The sequence below is a fragment of the Balaenoptera borealis genome, assembly GCF_965194805.1.
Source record: "Balaenoptera borealis genome assembly, chromosome: 15".
Classification (NCBI taxonomy): Eukaryota; Metazoa; Chordata; class Mammalia; order Artiodactyla; family Balaenopteridae; genus Balaenoptera; species Balaenoptera borealis.
The window spans coordinates 13,966,108-13,986,188 of record NC_138871.1 but is presented as its reverse complement, the minus strand read 5'-3'; the positions used below and the strand labels follow the sequence as shown (position 1 = coordinate 13,986,188).

Genomic DNA, 20,081 nt, shown 5'->3' with positions numbered 1-20,081 from the left:
GCATTATTATTATTATTATTTTTTTAGTTAATTTATCTATTTAATTTTGGCTGTGTTGGGTCTTCGTTTCTGTGCGAGAGCTTTCTCTAGTTGCGGCAAGCGGGGGCCACTCTTCATCGCGGTGCGCGGGCCTCTCATTGTCGCAGCCTCTCTTGTTGCGGAGCACAAGCTCCAGACGCGCAGGCTCAGTAGTTGTGGCTCGCGGGCCTAGTTGCTCCGCGGCATGTGGGATCTTCCCAGACCAGGGCTTGAACCCGTGTCCCCTGCATTAGCAGGCAGATTCTCAACCACTGCGCCACCAGGGAAGCCCTAGAGCATTATTTTTAAAAAGAGAGAGATTTCCAATTCTAGTCTTAAAAAGACGTGGGGCTCAATTTTCCCTCTGGGTGGAATTACTGGCTGGGAAACAGCTAATATCTAAGCTCAGAGCCAGCCAAGAGACTAGGGACACTTAGAAAGAAGGTACTAGCGAAGTGTGTCCCTAGGAAGGAGACAGAGCAGCTTTTGCTGAAAGAAAAAATGCATCCATCACTACTTCCCGGGGACAAGGATTAGACCTTGGGGAAAACTGGGGGGGTGGGCTGGGGGTTAATAGGCCTGGGGAGAAATTTCCAACGTGTAATTTTTTTTGTTTGTTTTAGCTTTTCTATTCTAAGATAAAACATTAACATTAATAACAACTTATATTTGTACAGTGATATGGTTTACAAAGCTTCTTCACACTTCATGATGATCCAAAAACCCTGCAAACTTTCATTTTTTTAGAGAAAGGGCTCAGGGCTCAAGGTTATAAGGAAAAAAAGAATTAACTAAAAGTGTAGGCAGAAGATCTTTCATTCTTCTGGTTAAGCTCTGCAGTTTCCTCCTGGGGAGCCATCAAAGGATGGAAAGTAGAGCAGATGAGGAAGGAGTGATCCTCCTCATCCGGTCACCTGGTCCCAGCCTCCCTTCAATCTGTCTGAACTCAGAGAGAGGCTCTCAGTCACCTCACCCTCTCTCCTGCAACTGTTTGGCTAAATGCAGTGGATATTTACAGTGAGAACTGATTTGTAGGTTGAGGGTGTTTTCTGGGAGGAGACAGGCAGGGTCCAAGAGATGTAAAATGGAACCATGAGTAGGGCGACCGTAAATCCCGGTTTGCTTGGAACAGACCTAGTTTCTACCTGTTGTCCCAGCATAATAATTACAGCACCGTTTCACCCTCAGATGTGTCCTGTTTGAACATTATATGGTCACCCTAGCCACTGTGACTGGGCAGAGTGTCTTTTTTTCACAAAATTGCTTTGATTGTTCCCCTGGGGTAATCGACAAGGTTGTTCTGGATTCAGCTTTCTCATTCTCAAGGTTAATGCTTCTAAGGAGCTAAATCTGCATCCCAGGAATGTTAAAGAAGTTAACTGTTTTAACCCTAATCACCTGTGGAGTACGGTTCTGGATGGGCCCTCAGGCAGTGACCTGTAAAGAGTTGGCTGTTTATTTTATTTATTTATTTTTTAAAATATATTTATTTATTTTGTTTATTTATTTTTGGCTGCGTTGGGTCTTTGTTGCTGCACGCAGGCTTTCTCTAGTTGCGGTGAGCGGGGACTTCTCTTCATTGCAGTGCAAGGGCTTCTCATCGAGCTGGCTTCTCTTTGTTGGGGAGCAAGGGCTCTAGGCGCAGGAGCTTCAGTAGTTGCGGCACACAGGCTCAGTAGTTGTGGCTTGCTGGCTCTAGAGCGCAGGCTCAGTAGTTGTGGCGCACAGGCTTAGTTGCTCCGCGGCATGTGGGATCTTCCCGGACCAGGGCTCAAACCCGTGTCCCCTGCATTGGCAGGGGGATTCTTAACCACTGAGCCACCAGGGAAGTCTGAGTTGGCTGTTTAAAAATCATCTGGGGAACTTGTTAAAAATAGAGATTCAAGGGCTCACTGCCTGAGATTCTGATTCAGCATATCTGAGAATCTGTTTAAAAATGAAAAACAAAGCTTCCCAGGTGGTTTGGATACTAAAGCCAGATTTGAACCCAGTGATGACTTATCATCCTTTGGCCGCGGCCTGGAGTGGTCCATTGTTACTATGGAAACCACTGATCTATCCCTCAGCCAGGTTGAATTTTACTTCTTCTTTTTCTTTTCTTTAAGTACACATCTGTTTCAAAAACAGAGGGTGTCGGGAACCAGCTGCAAGCTAACACAGTTCTTGCAGCTTAAAGCATGGCAAAGTCCTGCTTAATTCTTGACAGGACCCGAAAGAGTTATTAGAGAAGATATGAGTCTTGGCCCATGAGGTTGCTTGCGGTTTCTTTAACTATAGTTTGTCCTTGGCATGTTTCGGTAATCATGGTCTGTTCTCAAGCATGTTTATATTCTGGTTCGCAGAATGTTTTGTACTATAACTTCAACATTAAGGAAATACTGTCAGATGATTCTGTCTTGTGATTTTAACAAAAACGTGTATTGCCTACTGCAATCTATAAAAAGAGTTTTGATGGGAGATAAAGTGTGTGTGTGCTTGTACACCATCCTCCTGACCCCGTCTCTTCTTAATCCCCTCACCTGCTCTCAGGATTTGTTCCTCAGTCTAACAGCGACTGACAAGAGGGCATTATTTTGGGGAAAGAGTGTTTTCTCTCTCAAGATATTTAGAGAGGAAACGCAAAGCCCACACAAGGCAGAAAATTTTCTTGTCTGAAACCAAATTCAGCAGGAAGCAGGCGTCCATCACTACTTTAGCCCAACTAGAAAGAACTAATGAGCAGTTATTTTCTGAGGCAAGTTTCAGACTATCTAGAGCTTCCTTCAGGTTAGTTGTAAGGTGCCCGGCTGGAGGCCTAGGCTCACGGGCTTCCCTGGTGGTCAGAGGGACTGGCAGTGACTGGCCAAGACGGTATCAAGACTCAGGAGGCTCCAGCTTGAGGCAGACCTGGAAAAGGATGGCCCTACAGAATTACCATAAGAATATAATTTACACACACGGCTGAGTGGCCTGGTGACCCGTACTGAGCCACCCTGATAAATATAGCACATTGATGTTCTACAACTGAGCTGAGAAAAGAGCAGTAACCTATCTTCCTTCAGGTGCAGAAGCAAAGAAGATGGGGTGGAGAGAGGGCCTGGGAGGCTTCTGTAGCTTTATGTGGCAAAGTTAGCCTGATGAATTCAGAATTTAGCAATTCTGAGTTCTCTTTTCTTTCAGCTTAAACACAAAAGCCTAAAACGATTGCACCTCAAACAGAAGGATCTTGGAATTCACTGCTCTTTGTAAATCCTGATACATCTCCTCCAGATACCAAAGCGGAATTTCCCCTCCAATGATAATCATTGGGATTCATCGCTTTGCCAGCTACTATTGTACCTATGGTGGACAGGGCCCCTCCAGGTACCAGCGGAACACTTCACTATGGTTCTGTGTTACAGAAGCACCTGGTCCTTCTCTGAAATAGGAATCACTCCCCTTTGGTTCTCCTGTCTCCCCGCCAGCCTTTGTCTGCAGAACTCCTTGACTTTATGTGGAAGGTGCTTTTCAAACTCCCAGCCCTGTGTGCTAAGTTTTTCTCCCAGAAATGCTCCTAAAGTGCCCCTCCCTGCTTCAGGGCCCAGAAAACCCAGCTCAGTCCCCTGACCCAACTGGCGATCAACACCCTCCATCCGGGTGGGAGGGAAGGAGACGCAAGAGGGAAGCGATATGGGAACATATGTATATGTATAACTGATTCACTTTGTTATAAAGCAGAAACTAGCACACCATTGTAAAGCAATTATACTCCAATAAAGATGTTAAAAAAAAAAACAAACAAACAAACAAAAAAAAAAAACACCCTCCATCCCACCATCCACCGGGAGCCCATGGAGCATGAAAATCTGTATTAATTGTCCTCTTCCAAACCCTTTCACAGCTCTACCCTCTCTTTCCCCCAAACCCTCACATCGCCACCCAGGACTCATAGCTTCCCTTTGCTAATACAGCTCACCTACCAACCATCGTATCTCTCCAGACATAAGCGTAACTGCCTTTCCTCCACCGTCAGCCAACTGTAGACCCCTACTCTACCTTGGGATTTGGAGGAAGGTGTTGTCACCAGGAAACACTAGGGCAACCTGCTGAATTTGCTCTGAGAGTAAACATCTACCAATTTAATTTTTCAGGGCTGAGCACATAACGAGAAGCTGACAAAACGACAAGGAGAATGTGATGGGAGAGGAAGCTGGGAAGGAACACGGAGGGCCTTTGAACAGGGCTGGGTGGAAAAAAGAAGGAAGTAATTGCTTATATCACAATATCCCACAAGACCAGTATTTATTTCAAACCTCCTCTACCTCTAGTTACTGCTGCTACACTTATCATTGTCCTCCACGTTTGAGCCACTCAACTTATTCTAGGACCCTGGGTTCCTTCCCCTGGATCTGTGGGGCCACGTGAGCATGGAGTGCACCCACTCACTCAGGTAATAAGTCTCTGCACCTGTCTATTTAGGTGACTCTCCCAGGGCACCCTAGGAAATTGCAGAGAAGAGCTCCCTCCCCTCCCCTTCTCTCTTCTCTGCGTCCAAGGATTACACTCCAAGTACTTTAGAGGTTCTTAACATGAGACCCACAGATGAGCTTCAGGGGCTCTGGGAACCTCTCAATATTGCATAAATCATTTGTGTGTGTGGGTGTGCAGTTTTCTGGGGGCAAGATTCACCCTTTTTCCCCTCAGATTTTCAATGGGACCCCAAAAAGGATGAGGAACCTGATTGGTCCTTAGCCTGTCTCTGGGCAAGTTACAGCCATGGTGGTCAGGTCCCAGCATGGTACCTTGGAAGCAGCCATCACCGCCGCCGTGGCTGCCACGTTCAAGCCTCGCTTCCCAAAGTGCACAAGGGCGTCATAACTTCGGTCTTTTGCTTGGACCAGGCAATCATCGATTTCCTGTCAAAGGAAAGAAGAGGCACACTGAGTTGGAAAGCTCAAATAAATCTCTGTTCTTTCTCCCTTCTCCTGAGCGCTGAGCTTGGGGGCTTGCCCAATCACTGATTCTCTCTGGCATTGCCACTAACTGGCTGTCAGACCCGGGCAAGTACTTAGCCTCTATTCACGGTTCTGTCTTCTGAAAAATGAGGACCCTGGCGGCATCTAACTTGTGGAGCAAGGTGAGGATTACATGCGATCATTCCAGGAAAGCACCTGACACGGTGGCTGGTTTCAATAACCAACAACCATTGTCATCTTCCTTATCTCAAGGAGGTCAGGCCCCGGCAGCTCTGAAATTCTATTATTCCATAGCTATTTCACACAATATCCAAATCCTTCCCCATGTATATATCGATGGGAGGGATTAGGACGTAGAAAGAAATAGGTGTTATTTTTGTTGATAGAGAAGATCATTTTACAGATAACAAAATAAAAGCAGAAATTAGAAGTCATCTAGCATCATACCACAAGGTAAAGGTGAGGTGGGAAAGAGGATTGACACCTACTTCAGGGATCAAGACCAAGTAAGATATTGGTTTAGTTCAAATTTGAATCAACGCTGGCTCATTCTTTTTGTTTGTTTGGTTTGGGTTGGGTTGTTGTTGTCACTGTTTTAAGAAAACAGCTGTTGTGTAATCACAGGAGCTCATTGCAGAGTTCAGTCAATGACACTTGGCCTCCATTTCATTTGAAGTTCAGCACATCGGTGCACTTCCTTCGCTTTGAGGTATGCAGGTGGGCAGTCAACCCCCTGCCTTGTCCTTGTTTAAGCTTCTTCAGGAAGTCACAACACTAAGTTTCCATTGTGACCCCTGGCTGACTCCAGAAGTGATTCTTGGCAGCTCTTAAGGGTCAGTCACCTTCACTTCAATGGAAATTACATTGGCAGCTTCAGGGTAAGTCCAGTGTTTGGAGAAAGGGAAGTAGGAAGAATAGAGATTTGATAACCAGGTCGAGACAGGGATTACCATTCCTCAAAATCCACCCGCTGAGACGGGAAGTGTGTCCTAGTTCCTAAACGGATTCTCAGAAACATCTACAGTAGGCTGCTCATCCAAACAATATACTCAAAGGCTTCCCCTGGAAGTCCAAAGTATCCAACTTTCAGAAGCAATAGAAATGAATATATCAAGCTACCAACAGTGCTCCTAATTCACACTGTAGAATCCTACCACACAATCAGTTTAGAAAGTCATATACTATCATTAATGAATTATACAATGTTGGACCCAGTAATCCCACTCCTGAGAATTTATTCTAAGATAAGAAGTCAACAGAAGGAACTATATACTATGTGTGGTGATTGTCGTGGGTCATTAGGAAGACCAAGTGAAAAAGGATGATATGCCATGGTGTCTAAGATCTCAGAAGATAAATATTGCATCTGCTCAGCTTTTTTGTTGTTGCTTTTTGATTTGGAGTGGTTTTTTGTTTTGTTTTTTAATGTACGCTTAAAATTTTATTTTAAAGAAACGTTTCACAGACTGGATTGAACTTAAAAAAGGAGCTACCAAACGAATTAATAAGACAGAGGTCATGTTTATTTTAGTGGTCTCGGCATCTACTATTGTATAAAATCTTAAGAAAACAATGGAACAATCCATTGAAAGCAAATCCGGCAAATTAGGTTCAGTGGAGATGTTAAACAAAAAATAATTTTATAGACAGTGACATTATCTTATAAGTAGCTTAAATTTCTTTTCAAGAGGTGTAAGTTGTAATTCCTCCTTGAATCCTTAGTTATTGTTGACCCCTTCCTGCAATTTCTCCCTATCTTATTTTTTCCATCTCTGACAATAGACAAACCTACATTTTCATTTCAAGGACGTATGTGAAGTACTTTGAAGCGAAGCAAACACAAAAGATAAACAGCATGAAACAAATTATTATGACTATTCTCATTAATACTTATTGACTGATAATTACTGAAGTAGCAGGTATTTCATTGGTAGCATACATTTTATCACTGAACAATAAAGCAAACGTACTAGAAATTTATTATATTCCAGTCTCTGTTAGCAGCTATCTGGGTACAAGTTCAAATCATTTAATCTCTCTAGGCTTCAACTTTCCTGTTTATGTTAAGTTTTTGAAGTATTTTAATAGTCTATGTAAAAATCCTATCTGCAAAAGGATAGGGGCTGAGCCTGATAAAAGGAAGGAAATTCAGTTTGGGAAGTTGAATTATGAGTGAACCTTTTCTGTTTTTTATTTCAATGTATGGAAATGTTTTACAATAAATAATGATGAATAATATCCTTTTGAGAATTTCACCACTATTTCTAAACAGGTCATAAAAATAGACTTAAAAAAGAAAGATTAGAAGGAACAAATGTTGGAGGGGGAAAATAAGAGTCAATTGAGAGTCTCCTGCAATAAAACAATCTGCCTTTTTTTTTTTAAATCACTTTAAAAATTTTTTTCACTCGCTGGAAGGAGTGCAAGGCAGAGCAACATAAATTACCTTTTCTTTTGAAGACAGCGTGGGATGTACAAACTTCCTATAGAGGAGGCTGGAGCCTTTTGTGTAGGGAGACAGCAGCCAGGCTACAAATGCTATTTTCAGTTCATAATAGAACGGAAACCTGGAGAGAGATGAGAAAATACACATTCCATTAGGTTCTCGGCAACTCCGCCCTGAGCCTTTGAAACATGAGACCTGGGGGCATAGACACCTCTCCTGCCTGCACACGGCCGCCTGGCCCCCAGATTCCCATGAAGGTGTATGCACACACAAGCACATCCAAGGCACAAGCCCAAGGCCTCTTGAAAGCCAGTTCATTTTTTTCTTTTTTTTTTTTTCTCTTTGTCCATACAGCTCAGCTTGTGAGATCTTAGTTCCCCAACCAGGGATTGAACCTGGACCCTCAACAGTGAAAGCACTGAGTCCTAACCACCGGACAGCCAGGGAATTCCCAAAGCCGGTTCGTGTTTTCTTTTGCTGTCAAGCAAGCCAGGGACCTGGGGTCTCTCCAGCAATCACCCTATGACCGTGCTTGACAGCAGCTGGAGCTTCCTTCCGAGCTCTGCTCATTTCGGTTGCAGCCGGGGCTCCTGCAGGCCCAGATGCCACAACCAGCTGTGCCCAGTTTCCCGGTCATTCACTCTTCACTGGAGGCCAAGAAGGATTTTCAGTAGGGCGGAGCTGACAAAGAATCGCCAGACTGAGAATGAAAGCCTCCCCTCCTTGGCTATCTTCTTAGTCCCCAAAGAGGCAGGGATGGGAGCCCAATTCTTGCCAGGAAAGAGGACGTTACTCACCCTGCTCAAATCAACAGCAGGCTGGAGGGGAGGGGGGGAGGGATCAATTAGGAGTTTGGGGTTAATATATACACATTACTATATATAAAATAGATACCAACAATGACCTACTGTATAACACAGGGAACTATACTTAACATTTTGTAATAACCCATAAGAGAAAAGAATCTGAAAAAAAATATATATATATATATAACTGAATCACTTTGCTTACACCTGAAACAAACACATCATTGTAAATCAACCATACTTCAATTAAAAAAATTAAATTTAATTTAAAAAACCAACAGCAGGCAAAAAGGTCTTGATCTTTTTGGTGCGAAAAGAAAGAAGAGTTCAGGGGCTTCCCTGGTGGCGCGGTGGTTGAGAGTCTGCCTGCCAATGCAGGGGACACGGGTTCGAGTCCTGGTATGGAAGGATCCCACATGCCGCGGAGCAACTAGGCCCATGAGCCACAACTACTGAGCCTGCGCGTCTGTAGCCTGTGCTCCGCAACAAGAGAGGCCGCGATAGTGAGAGGCCCGCGCATCGCGATGAAGAGGGGTCCCCGTTTGCCGCAACTAGAGGAAGCCCTCGCACAGAAACAAAGACCCAACACAGCCAATAATAAATAAATAATAAATAAAAATGTTTTAAAAAAAAAAAAAAGAAAGAAGAGTTCAGGGTACAGATAACATACGATTCTGAAGTTTAAAGTCCTGCATGCCATTCGTTTATGCATCCCATAAACACTCACCCGGCACCCATACGTGGCAGCTGGTGCTGAGCACCAAGGAGACAATGGGGAGCAAAGAAGGCCTGACCCCTGCTCTCTTGGAGCTTCCAGTCTAGCGGGAAACATAGACAAGGTTCTGGCGTCCTTGGAACTGGTAGTCCAGTCAAGGAAACAGAGATTGCTCAAATCATCACAATTAATATAGAACAGCAACCTGAGACAAGTGCCATCACGGGCCTCTGCTAACCCATGTGGTGCCTCTGCACGTGTGAGGAAAAGCCAAGCCCTTCAGCTGGTGCAGTCCTGCGAGCACATGGCTTGCAAACAGGGCTTCATCTGAATTTCAGCTCCACTCGCCTCCTTGGCCAGATATCTTGTGCTATGAACAACCTGTGCAACCATACTTGGCAGGCCGGATGTGTATTAACCATATTTTTAAACTTTCTGTACTCTGATGCTTTGACATCTTGGGACCTTGCTGACTCTGGAGAGACAGCCTCTCCCGTGGAAACCACAATACAGTCTCTTGCCCACACTTCCTGCCTCTGTTTCCTGATCAGCCCCGTGCTTCCCCATGTGGCTCTGCGCAGCGGGCTGTACCTCTAGGGATCTGTGAATATAACGAACTTATTCCTTCATGATAGTCATTTCTGTGTCTGCATGTCTTACCAGACCTGAAAACAAAGTCTGGGTACCATCAAAACAGATGCGATGAGGGAAAGTGACACCTGGGCTAGTCTGAGGAATCAGAAAAGTAAACCCTCCCAGGCATCCTCCCTGATAAGAGAGCCAAAACAAAGAGCAATTTCTAGCAAGTCACTTCAGAGCCCTTTAACTCTCACGTCACTCCAATCAGCGGCTCCACCCCCTCCTCCTTTCCTCATCCTAGTTCACTGCCCTCTGCTTCTGGCAGGCCCTTCCTGAACATTCCCTTAGCAACTAAAGGACACTGTCATGTCAAGATTGTTTAATGTTTCACAGCCAGAAAAGGGAAGGAGCTGAAGGAGGAGAGGTGTGATTCTCCCATAATTGAACACTCTGGTGATGAACAATGAAGGAAGTTTTGTCTGGAAAACAAGTATCTGTCAGCCCCAAGGGACAAATGAACCTGCAAAGCTCAGGCATCAACCCAAGATTCACGGATAATCCCAGGGGGTTCTGTCGCACTGCTGCTCTTATGTTTATTATGTAAAAGACGGGTTTTTTAAAAAAATAGGTCATGCGTGCACATAGTTTAAAAAATTCTAGAAGTCCCAAAGAGTATATAGCAGAGTCTCCTTCCCATCCTGGATGCTTTTCCAAAAGCATAAACATCACCAGCTTCTTGTGCATCCTTCCAGAAGTGGACTAGGGCTATGATATAAAATTGTGTGGGTATATATGACTCCCGTAATGTCCCCCATGCTCACCTAGTGGCATTCTCTGCACCCCTCCTACACCTTGCTTCCCCCGACCGCACACATGCGATTAACAGTACACTTTGGGGATTTTTTTTTTTTGGCTGCACCGCGTGGCTTGCGGGATCTTAGTTCCCCAACTGGGGATCGAACCCGGGCCCTGGCAGTGAAAGCGCGGAGTCCTAACCACTGGACCACCAGGGAATTCCCCAGGCCTCACCCTTCTTTTTTTTTTTTTTTTTTTGAATTTTTGAATTTTATTTCATTTATTTTTTTATACAGCAGGTTCTTATTAGTCACTCTTCTTAATGGCTGTGTATGGGGGCATGAGCATCTACCCAGACCCCCATGAATGGATATTTACAAAGGTTACAATCTTTGGCTACTACAACAGAGCTGCAGTGAATCTCCTGGAGCGTGCTTCTTTACGTACCTATGCTAACGTGCCTTTAGGAAAATGCCCAGAGGTGGAATTTCTGCGGGCATCTGATTTACAGAGAGAGGTTGTACTTCTGTGCAAACATAGGTACAAGAGTCTGATTCCCCACAGTCACATCCCCACAGTGTAGGACCAACCCTAAGAGCCTGCCCCAGGCTGGGCGGGGGTGTGGGGGGGTGAACATTAGATCCTGAGCAATCCTTCTGGGCTGCCAGAGACCCTTTATTCTCTGGCCAGCCTGCTACTGAAACTCCTGTTCTTCAGGATCTTTCCCGGGTGCCCCATCCATGCTGACACAGCCTTTGAAAACCTTCCTGCCTCCTAACCTTCTGGCTTCACCTCCCAAACCTTCTCTTGTCAGTCTGGCAAAGCATCTCCAATGACCAATTGGGGTAGCAGACTTCACTTGGTGGTCCCCTGGCATCTCTAGACCAGGACACAGAGGACTCCTCTGTCTTCCCCTGTCCACTTTGAGTGATGGAGCTTCCTTTGAAGCGAAATCAACCAGTTGTAGAAGAATCACAATGGAATGGGTCTGTTCCTTGGGCAGAAAGCTGACATGAATATCCAGAGAAGAAAAAAGGAAGAGGTTACAGCCTGCTAATTCTCGACCTTTCCAGGACTTTGGTTAAAAGTAGGCTCCTTTAGAGTCTTTTCTTAGTAGCAAAACTCGGATCTCAAGACTGCCTCCTACTGTTAGCAATCACTACGTTTTCTTTCAATTTCTCTCCTCAAGCTTTTTTCCTGCCCCGGTTTCTACTCCAAGATAACCACTAGCTTATTGATTGATTCATTCAATTGAATGAATTGGGAAAATTCTATTGAAAATCTGTGAGGTGAAAGGTCTGTGCTGAGCAGTTCAGGGAAACCAAAGCTAGGTTAGGCATGTCCTCGCCCTTAGGGGTTTATCACCTAGCAGGAGAGCGGAAACCAACAGGTGATCCCATAATGTGCAATGTGATACGGAACAATGTCTTAGTGAGGATCAAGAGCCTTGCTTCTCTCCAAATCTCCATCCGCCACTCACAAACATCCACTTCATAATTCTTACTGTGTACCTGGCATCAGCTCAACCTTGGTAGGCCCAAAGCAAATCTCTCAGAAGTCTCTACACATTACTCTCTGGTGGGTGAGGGCCCTCTCCCCTTTGCAGATTCAAGTGAGGAAATGACCTTAGGACTGAGTGGGCCTCAAGTTTTAGTCTAAGTTGCCAGTGACTGTCGGTAAGGCATGCGGGCCACCTGAGAAGGTCCCTGGGGATGCCAGCTGCCCTGTGGTATCAAAAGAAGCTGAGAGCTCCTGCTGAAATCTAAAGCCTCACGCCACAGAACATAAGTGGGAAAACTCCCTACCTCTCTAGTGTGGAACGAGATATCCTGGGTAGGAGTAAAGGCTGTGTATCTTAGCCAGGACAGGAAAGGAAGGGAAGAGCGTGGACGGAGGGAGGCTAGACAGACAGACAGACAGACAGACAGACACACACACACACACACACACTACAGCGGAAAAAAGAATCCTGCCCCTAAGCCACCAACATAGAAGAATAGAAGACAAGAAGAGGCACCTACTTCACAGCAGAAGAAAAGTATGAGATGGGAGGAGAGAGAGATGTACTCCACACCTGTGCCTCACTGGGACTGGCAACGCCCCAAGGTGAGCTTCCTTCCCAGAAGGCTGCTTAGAGGTGCTGACTCTGACTAAACCACCTAGCACCCACATGAAACTGCACACAGTAGGTTCTACAAATACATGGAGATGGTGGAGACACCTCCTCGACCAGCCTCCCTGGGAGCTGCCTCCCCTCCCCTGGCCCTAGACATATTCAAGCAGGTCCCCAGCGGCCTTGTTTGTACTAAGTGACCTCTAGGTCACAGCTGACCTAAGCTGGGCCAATCAGATTGTCCACCCTTGGAGAGTGACATTTGGAACTGGGAGGCCCTCAGCATGGGCATAACCAGTGCTGAGGGGAGTGACGGGCAGCTGAGGGACAGAAGGAAAGTCCCTGAGCTTCAGAGCTGGGGTCCCCGAGGTGGCCGGCTTCTCTCCTTCCAGTTCTTAGTTGTTCAGCTTTCCTTCCATTCCATGATTTACTCCAGGATCTACCAACAAAGTCTCACTGTTTTCTCTTCTTTTCCTTAAGTTAATTAGAGGTGGTCTCTGTTGCTTGCTAGAATGGATCCGGGGCCTCAATAACCCGTGGCCCATGGGCCAAATCCATGGTGACAATCTATGTTAGTAAATAAAGTTTTACTGGAATACAGCCATGCCCACTCATTTACATACTGTCTACGGCTGCTTTCGTGCTACAATGGTAGAGTTGAGCACTTGTGAGAAAGACCGTATGGCTCTCAAAACCTAAACTATTTCCTATCTGGACCTCTACAGAAAGAGTTTGCTGATGCCTGGGTTAAAAGTCTCAGCCTCCCACCTCAAGACCCAGTGTTTCGAACGCTGAAGTGCACGTTATGTCTACTGCCTCTGGAATGATCACACCAGGACCAGGCTCTTGCCATGCATCACAAGAGCCTCCAGGTTGGGCTACTCAGATTCTGTGTTTCCCAGAGGCCTTGGGGTATCTTGACTCTACCAACACAATCACCACCAACCAAGTCAACTCCCAGCCATTGTACCGCTATCCCAGCCTTCATTCAAGAAGTGAAGGACCCTGCACATTCCGTAAGGATAAGCCCTTGAACTGCCCTGACCTTGAGGACGTGTTTGAGGAGAAAAGGCCAGATGCAACCATCACATCCAAGGCATACGCAGAGCACTGGGGTGCATGGGGCAGGTGTAGTCTCTCTATCCTCCCAATGTAACACCTTCACACTTGAAGGGGTAAGGGTTTTCGAAGAGGGCTGGGCAAGTGACGAAACTGTCAAAAACACATACAATTAACGTGTATAGAAAATTTCTGGAAGAAAACACAACTTTTTTTTTTTTTTGGCCTTGCAGCTTGCGAGATCTTAGTTCCCCGACCAGGGATTGAACCCATGCCCTCAGCAGTGAGAGCGCAGAGCCCAAACTACTGGAGCACCAGGGAATTCCCAAAACACAACTAACTTTTTAAAATGTATTTATTTTTGGCTGCATTGGGTCATCGTCGCTGCGCACAGGCTTTCTCTAGCTGTGGCGAGCGGGGGCTACTCTTTGTTGCGGTGCGCGGGCTTCTCATTGCGGTGGCTTCTCTTGTTGCAGAGCATGGGCTCTAGGTGCACAGGCTTCAGTAGTTGTGGCTCGCGGGATCTAGAGCGCAGGCTCAGAAGTTGTAGTGCACAAGCTTAGTTGCTCCGCGGCATGTGGGATCTTCCCAGACCAGGGATCGAACCCGCATCCCCTCCAGTGGCAGGTGGATTCTTAACCACTGCGCCACCAGGGAAGTCCTGAAAACACAACTAACTTTTAACAGTGGTACTTCTGGGGAGGGACCTGAGGGCCTGTGGGAGGAGGGACTTACTTTTTAGTGTATTGTTTCAATTTTATTTTGTCATGTGTATGTAGTATTTTATAGTTTTTAAAAAATTAAATGAAATCACTTACACAAATTGTGAAAAAAGCCACCATCCTATCTCTTCTGTGACCATACACAATTGCTGTCTTCATCAACATAGAAAGTTTTTAAAAGTTACCAATGAAGAGGGAACTGCCCTGGTGGAGGGGTGGAGAGAGCAGGATGGGGATGAGTGAAGAGTGAGGGGAAGAGTATACACATGAGGGGTGATCTCCAGTCCTGGAAGTAAACAAAAGTTAAAGATGCTTCTAGGAAGCCAGAAGGTGCAGGACTACCCCGCCCCCCTTTCAATTATAAACAGAGCTTAGAGCAGCTGAGTTGGTGTCCATTCCCTGAAAGGGAAAGAGGGCCCTGTGTCTGATGGGTCTATCCCATGCCCATTCCCAGGGCGAGAGGGAGGATGGAGAGGAAGGATTCTCCTAGAAGGAGACCATGATCTGTAATACCTGGAGGTTGGCAGGAAAAGAGAAAGCAGGCTGAGGGCGTGTCCAGGCTGTGAGCTGAGGCAGGCAGGGAAGGGCCCCAACGAACCATTCCCTGCAGAAGCAGAGCCCACGGTGCCAGGAGAGAGGCAAGGGACCCTCACTTTCCACCCACAAACTGCCTGGACAGCGCCAGTTCAGAGGGACCAACGAGGGACCAGATGAGGCCTCCACATGGGTCAGGAAGAGAGGGGGGATTCTACCCATACCTGTACACATGCTCCAAATACCCTAGTTATCAGATGCCTTCCTGTGGCATGCAGCACATGACCTTGATCCTATGGCCTTCCTCTCCATGTTACCCACAAATATGTTAACTTATGTAGCAAAGGGATTCTACAGATGTAATTAGGGTAATTAATCAGCTGATTTTAAGATAGGGAGATTATACTTGATTACTGAGGTGGGTCTAATCTAATTAACTGAGACTTTAAAAGCAAATGCAGAGATCTTTCTCGGGCTGGTAACAGAAGAAGATGGAGATGACATGCCATTGTTGGCTTGAAGATGACAGGGTGGCACACGTCAAGGAAATGGGGACCTCAGTCCTACAGCCACAAGGAACTGAATTCTGCCAACAACCTGAATGAGCCTGGAAGTGGAATCTCCCCAGAGCCTCCAGATAAGAGCCTAGGCTGACCCACACCCTGGTTTTGGCCTTGTGAGCTCCTCAGCAGAGTTCTCAGTTGACTCCACCTGGACTTCTAACTCACAAAAACTGTGAAATAATAAATTTGTATTGTTTTAAGCTGTTAAATTTGTGGTAATCTGTTACTGCAGCAACAGAAAAGTAATACACTGGGACTTCCCTGGTGGTCCAGTGGTTAAGAATTCACCTTCCAATGCAGGGGACGTGGGTTCGATCCCTGGTCGGGGAATTAAGATTCCACATGCCGCGGGGCAACTAAGCCCGCGCACCACAACTACTGAGCCCACGCGTCACAAACTACAGAGACCACACACCACAACTAGAGAGAAGCCCACACGCCGCAGCGAAAGATCCCACGTGCCGCAATGAAGATCCCGCAACCAAGACCCGACGCAGCCAAAAATAAATAAATAAATAAACAAAAATTTAATTAAAAAGAAAGAAAAGTCATACATCTCCCAAAATCAAAATCAAATCAATCCCAGAGACAGTTGTTGAGCACTTATTAGGCACGAGACTAAAATTCCAGGGCCATGGGTAAAACATATTCCAGCTACCAGGGAACAGCATATCCATCATCAGGCAGGATTTCCACCCAGGAAAGAGCAGCAAGTCTGAAATGCCAGAATCCCCCGGGAAAGAGCTCATGAGACTAACGCTCTCTCCGCTTTGTTCATGATAAGGGACAGGAGGACAGCAGGAGGCCACCTGGCACCAGACAGAAGGAGGGCATCATTAAGAAGGCTGCACGACATGAAGTGCTGGCCACGCTCTTTAATCGACTATACAATCCTCACTGGGTCTGGCCTGTTCTCCTCATCTCTGCGGGACAGACAGGAACCTCCCCACTGTAGCTCTGCACAAAATGAGGGCCACCTCCTAGTGCCAGCCTCTGAGGTCTGGGGAAGACAAAAAAATGGCTCAGCAGAGTTCCGTCTCCAGTCCTGGAGACTCAGCCCCATCTTCAGTCTGTTGTTTATCTGGGCACAGGACAGGGCAGAATGGCACAAGCATATTGAATTAGGTAATCCAGATTCCTTCCTTCCAGCTTAAGGCCATAATAGCTGAGACATCTATCTCTCCCAGTAGAGATGAAAGCCAGGCTCCTTCGGGGGAAAAACTACACACTGAGGTCATTAAGGCCACTGACCCAAGACAGGATTCAGTGAAGTAGTGTTCAGAGAAGTGGATGTCTTTGATCTAGGACATCCCAGAGGGTAAGTCCAGGCTAATCCTTTTTGGGGTAAGAACTTTTTTTTTTCCCAAAATGGAAATATCTTTATTATTTTCCCTGATGAAACCTGATCATGGTAAAACATTCATACAACACAGCAAATGTGAAACTGACCCCATGATCCCAAGTTGCAGAAATAACCTCTGCTAACCGACAAGTATTTTCCACACTATTTTTAGTACACATTCACATGTGCACAAACTCAGACCCTTTAGATACAAACAGGATACTGTATATTATTCACAGCCTCTCTCAGCTAAGACACAATATATGAATACAAACACCTAGCTTATGATTTTCACTTGGTCCATTGCTGTAATAGCTGCATTGTTCATGAGAGAGAAAAAGCTGTCCATTGAAAGGGGACTGATTAAATAAATTATGATCCATCTACACCATGAAATTATATGTGGCCTTTAAAAAAGTAGGTAGATCTATTTATGCTACGTCAAAGTATTTCAAACATAAATTTAAGAAACAAAGAGAGAACTGTTAGGTATACTACAGTACTATTGTTTTAAAAAAAGGAAAAGAAGTATGTGTATATGTGTGTACGTATACACACGCATACATTTTTTACAAGTATATACAATTGTGAAAAGCAGTAATGGTGAGAGTGCATGGTGTAGGGGAGAAACATTTTTTTTTTTTTAATTTTTAATTTATTATTTATTTATTTATTTATGGCTGTGTTGGGTCTTCGTTTCTGTGCCAGGGCCTTCTCCAGTTGCGGCAAGCGGGGGCCACTCTTCATCGCGGTGCGCGGGCCTCTCACTATCGCGGCCTCTCTTGTTGCGGAGCACAGGCTCCAGACGCGCAGACTCAGTAACTGTGGCTCACGGGCCCAGTTGCTCCGCGGCATGTGGGATCTTCCCAGACCAGGGCTCGAACCCGTGTCCCCTGCATTGGCAGGCAGATTCTCAACCACTGCGCCACGAGGGAAGCCCGAGAAACAGTTTTATTGCACACTTTTGTGTACTGTTTTTCTCCTTTTTATTTTTTTTAACATATGAATGCTTCTTTACCAACTCCATTAATTGAGGAATTGTGTTTATCTTGCCCATCATTATATCATTGTAAGAACAATACCTGCTCTTATATGGTCATTCAATAAATATTTACTTGAAGAACAATTTTACAGACTAATTGATTTGAAATGTTCCAGTTAGCATTCCTGCACCTGCTTCTCTGTGCTGATAAGGTTTGAGACTGCTTTCAGACCTTCCCACCTCTCTCCTGACACTTGGCAACATCTTTCCTGGAAAAGTCCCAATTCCTGGAGTACTTACCAACAAAGGAAGATGTCGGTGAAAGTCTCTGCTGTGGTGAAAAGTGCAAATATAATCCAGTACATCATCCATTTGACCTGTTGAAAGAGAAAGCAATAAAGCTAGCAGAAAAGGTCAAGGATGAATGGCTGCCAACTTGAAGAGAACAGGCCCCGACAGTGGATGCTGAGATGTGTCCAGGCAGAGGGGCCTGCATTGGTAACCCCTTTTCCTATCTTTCCCCAGGTTGGTCCAGTTCTACACCAGACTTTGGGGCTGGGGGCAAACAGGCTGTTTCCACAACTGACCCAGGCTCAAGCTCTAAGTAGACTTTAGGTGGCCTTCAATAGCCCTCAGGTGAGCCAGAGAGACCCGAAGACCAGCAGTGACTCGGGTTTCAGTCAGGTCATTTGCCCAGGACTAACACCAGGTGAATAAAGTTTTCAAACCTCCACAGAGACACACCCTGGAGGACACTTTAACGTGGCCAGACTCTCTGATATGGAATGATGGTAATCCTCACTGGTCATTTAAAAACCCTTCCAGGGGCTTCCCTGGCGGTTCAGTGGTTAGGACTCCATGCTTCCACTGCAGGGGGCGTGGGTTCAATCCCTGGTCGGGGAACTAAGATCCCGCATGCCATGGTGTGGCCAAAAAACAAAAACAAAAACAAACAAAAAAACCTGTCCATGTGGGAAAGCCCCATAGTCCCTCCCAGAAACTGGATCTTTTCTTTTAATCTCCCCTATGTGACCATCCTTTTCCATTTCTACTGTCTCTCTTCCCCAGTTGAGGCCTTGGTCCCCTCTCTGCTGAACTACTGCAGGGGTCTCCTGACTGCTTCTCTGTCTCTTGGCTTTTCCCTCACCAATCCATTCTACAAACTATCCCCATACTAATCTCCCCAAAAGCATGAACTCAACCTATTAATCCTCCATTTAAAATCTTCTAGCCTGCAGCATAAAGTCCAAATTGCTTAGTCTGCTTCTTCTGGCTTTTGGAAACAGTGGGATAGTTTGTATTGGACTAATCCTCTTGCCAATAATGATAATAAACTCTGAACAAAATATTTTATTTTATTGATTGATTGATTGATTGATTGCCTGCCGTGCCGCGCCACGCGGCTTATAGGATCTTACTTTCCCGACCAGGGGTCGAACCCACACCCTCAGCAGTGAAAGTGCAGAGTCCTAACCACTGGGTCGCCAGGGAATTCCCTGAACAAAATATTTTAAAACAACTGTTTGAAGGCTAGAAAAGCTATCAAAAGCTGGCAGAAACTGGAAAGGATTCAACTCTTGAAATAAGGGGACCACACCAGAGTAAATCCATGTTGATGCAGTTAAGGAAACTCCCTAGCTGGCAAATCATGGGGCAGATAAAACTCCAGAAGAAACCCATAGTCTTATTTGCCTGAGGAAGTGGAAAATAGAGTTTGAGACTGCCAATGATGCTGGAAACTGAAAAGGAAAAATCCCCAGTAAGAGGGAAGCCATAAGGGGGTAGGCCCGCAAATCCACACATAAATTCCTTTCAATTTCTTGGCTGGCTCCTGAATTGCACAGAATCAGGTAATATTCCAAGGTGACTGAGTAAAATACAGCTGGAAAACTGAGAGTTGAGCAGAGATTCAGTTTCTGCCCACTGGAGGAGAAATAGAGCTTGGAGTTCAAGTTCTGCCAAATTAGAGGAGCTTGGTAAACATTTGGGAATTTCCAGTGAAACACCTAAAAGGCCATACCTTAGGAATAAAAATTATACCCTAGGACTAAGAAATTAGCTCTAGGACTAAGAGCAAAACTGAAATACGCCTGCCCCAATAAAACATAAAACCTAGCTGTCACAAGGTCAAGATGATCTGTCAGAATTTAACTGCCTGTGAGAACAAAAATTAATGTTCTTCACAAGAAGGCAATGCAGATCTAGAGTTCCTATGATGTATTATACATAACAGTCCAATAAACAAGAAAAGCTATATATATGAAGAAAAAGGAAAACATACTCCATGGTTAAGAGAAAAATCGGTCAACAGAAACAGATCCATATTTGACCTAGATTTTATAATTAGCAAAGACTTTAAAAAGTATAAATGTGTGTTGAGACAACTAGATATTCACATGTGAAAGAATGAAGATGGACTTCTACCTCACACCATATACAAAAAATGAACTTAAAATGGATTAGAGACCTAAAT

At 45.3% G+C, this 20,081-nt stretch overlaps 1 protein-coding gene across 9 annotated transcripts in view; it reads right to left on the bottom strand.

Moving 5' to 3' along the window:
• Positions 1-20,081, bottom strand: part of REEP1 (receptor accessory protein 1) — a 111,889-nt gene that overhangs the window by 29,347 nt on the left and 62,461 nt on the right. For 5 of the 9 annotated variants that reach the window (XM_082357686.1, XM_082357693.1, XM_082357688.1 and 2 more), the window contains exons 1-2: positions 7,399-17,262; positions 4,779-4,892 (exon numbers count right to left, since the gene is read on the bottom strand). In XM_082357686.1, the coding sequence (XP_082213812.1) occupies positions 4,779-4,892; positions 7,399-7,716 (432 nt within the window). In that variant the 5' untranslated portion in view covers positions 7,717-17,262. Of the gene's footprint in view, positions 1-4,778; positions 4,893-7,398; positions 17,263-17,908; positions 17,986-20,081 lie in introns of those variants that run through there. The other 4 variants (XM_082357687.1, XM_082357690.1, XM_082357691.1 and 1 more) reach the window with 1 other exon arrangement.